This window comes from Myotis davidii, unplaced genomic scaffold (assembly GCF_000327345.1).
Source record: "Myotis davidii unplaced genomic scaffold, ASM32734v1 scaffold27, whole genome shotgun sequence".
NCBI classification, from domain to species: domain Eukaryota; kingdom Metazoa; phylum Chordata; class Mammalia; order Chiroptera; family Vespertilionidae; genus Myotis; species Myotis davidii.
Window position 1 is genome coordinate 2,354,261 of NW_006297821.1, and position 1,180 is coordinate 2,355,440.

Consider the following 1,180-nt stretch of genomic DNA (forward strand, 5'->3'; position numbering starts at 1 on the left):
TTGGGGAAATATTTGTATGAGATAGTGTTTTGTATTGTGCCTAATGAATTGCAGGTATGCAGTACCTACCTGATCGTTGTCTGAGGTGTCAGCCTCCTACATTCCTCTACCTTTTACCCTCTAAAGTCAGCAATTTTCGGTCTTTTTCATCTCATGGCACATATAAGTTAAATACTAAAATTCTGTGGCGCACACACAAAAAAATTGTTTTGCCAACCTGACAAAAAAGATCGGTATAATTTTGACTCACTCACATGGGACCGTTATTGTTGTGTTGGCCACTCTTTTTATTTGACAGTCTAAGGAAAAAGAGGTCAGAGCCCCTCACTAGTCAGGTACTGCCTATTTTAAAAATTCTGGTGGCACACCAGTTGAAAATCACTGCCCTAAGTGAACAGAGTGAGATTTGTCCCTTCCAGTCCACTGAGGAAGGAGGAGAAACTGCCAAAGGCTTTTCTGGGAGTTGGGTGTCAGGCTTTGGCATTGAGGCTAGGAATGGTGACTGGGGCCTCCCTGAGAAGGGTTTTCCCGGGGCTGTCTGCAGGGGCTCCCTCTCTACCACCTCTGCTGGGTGGTGGAGAGGGTTTAAGAAGGAATTCGAGCTCTCTGGCCTATGCCTCCTCCCATAATGGTGGGAAACTACCACTGCTGTTGTCATCTCATATGCATCCAATGCAGCCTAGGCTGGGACCTCCCTCCTGACAGAGGTGCAAAGGTATGGGGGAGTCCCAACATCCGGCCCTCTCCTGCCCTCCACAGACATGGCCAACCTGTCCCTCCACGATCACGACGGCTCCAGCGGTGCCTCTGACCAGGACACACTGGCCCCTTTGCCGCACCCGGGGGCTGCCCCTTGGCCCATGGCTTTCCCCTACCAGTACCCGCCACCCCCGCACCCCTACAACCCGCACCCAGGCTTCCCGGAGCTGGGGTACAGCTACGGCGGGGGCAGTGCCAGCAGTCAGCACAGTGAAGGTAAGGTGGAGGTGACAGGTAAGGCGGAGGAGACCCAGGCTTCCTCGGCAAGCTCTTGAACATCCACCACCCCTGCCCCTGCCTGTCCCCTACAGGCAGCCGGAGCAGTGGCTCCAACCGCAGCGGCAGCGACCGGAGGAAAGAGAAAGACCCGAAGGCTGGAGACTCCAAGTCAGGTGGCAGCGGCAGCGAGTCGGACCACACA

At 54.2% G+C, this 1,180-nt stretch overlaps 1 protein-coding gene across 1 annotated transcript in view; it reads left to right on the forward strand.

Annotated features, from left to right (window-relative positions):
- The window catches only part of DVL3 (dishevelled segment polarity protein 3), an 11,987-nt gene that overhangs the window by 10,382 nt on the left and 425 nt on the right, over window positions 1-1,180 (forward strand). The window contains 2 exon segments of the mRNA XM_006773657.2: window positions 760-975; window positions 1,071-1,151. Coding sequence (XP_006773720.1) covers window positions 760-975; window positions 1,071-1,151 — 297 coding nt within the window.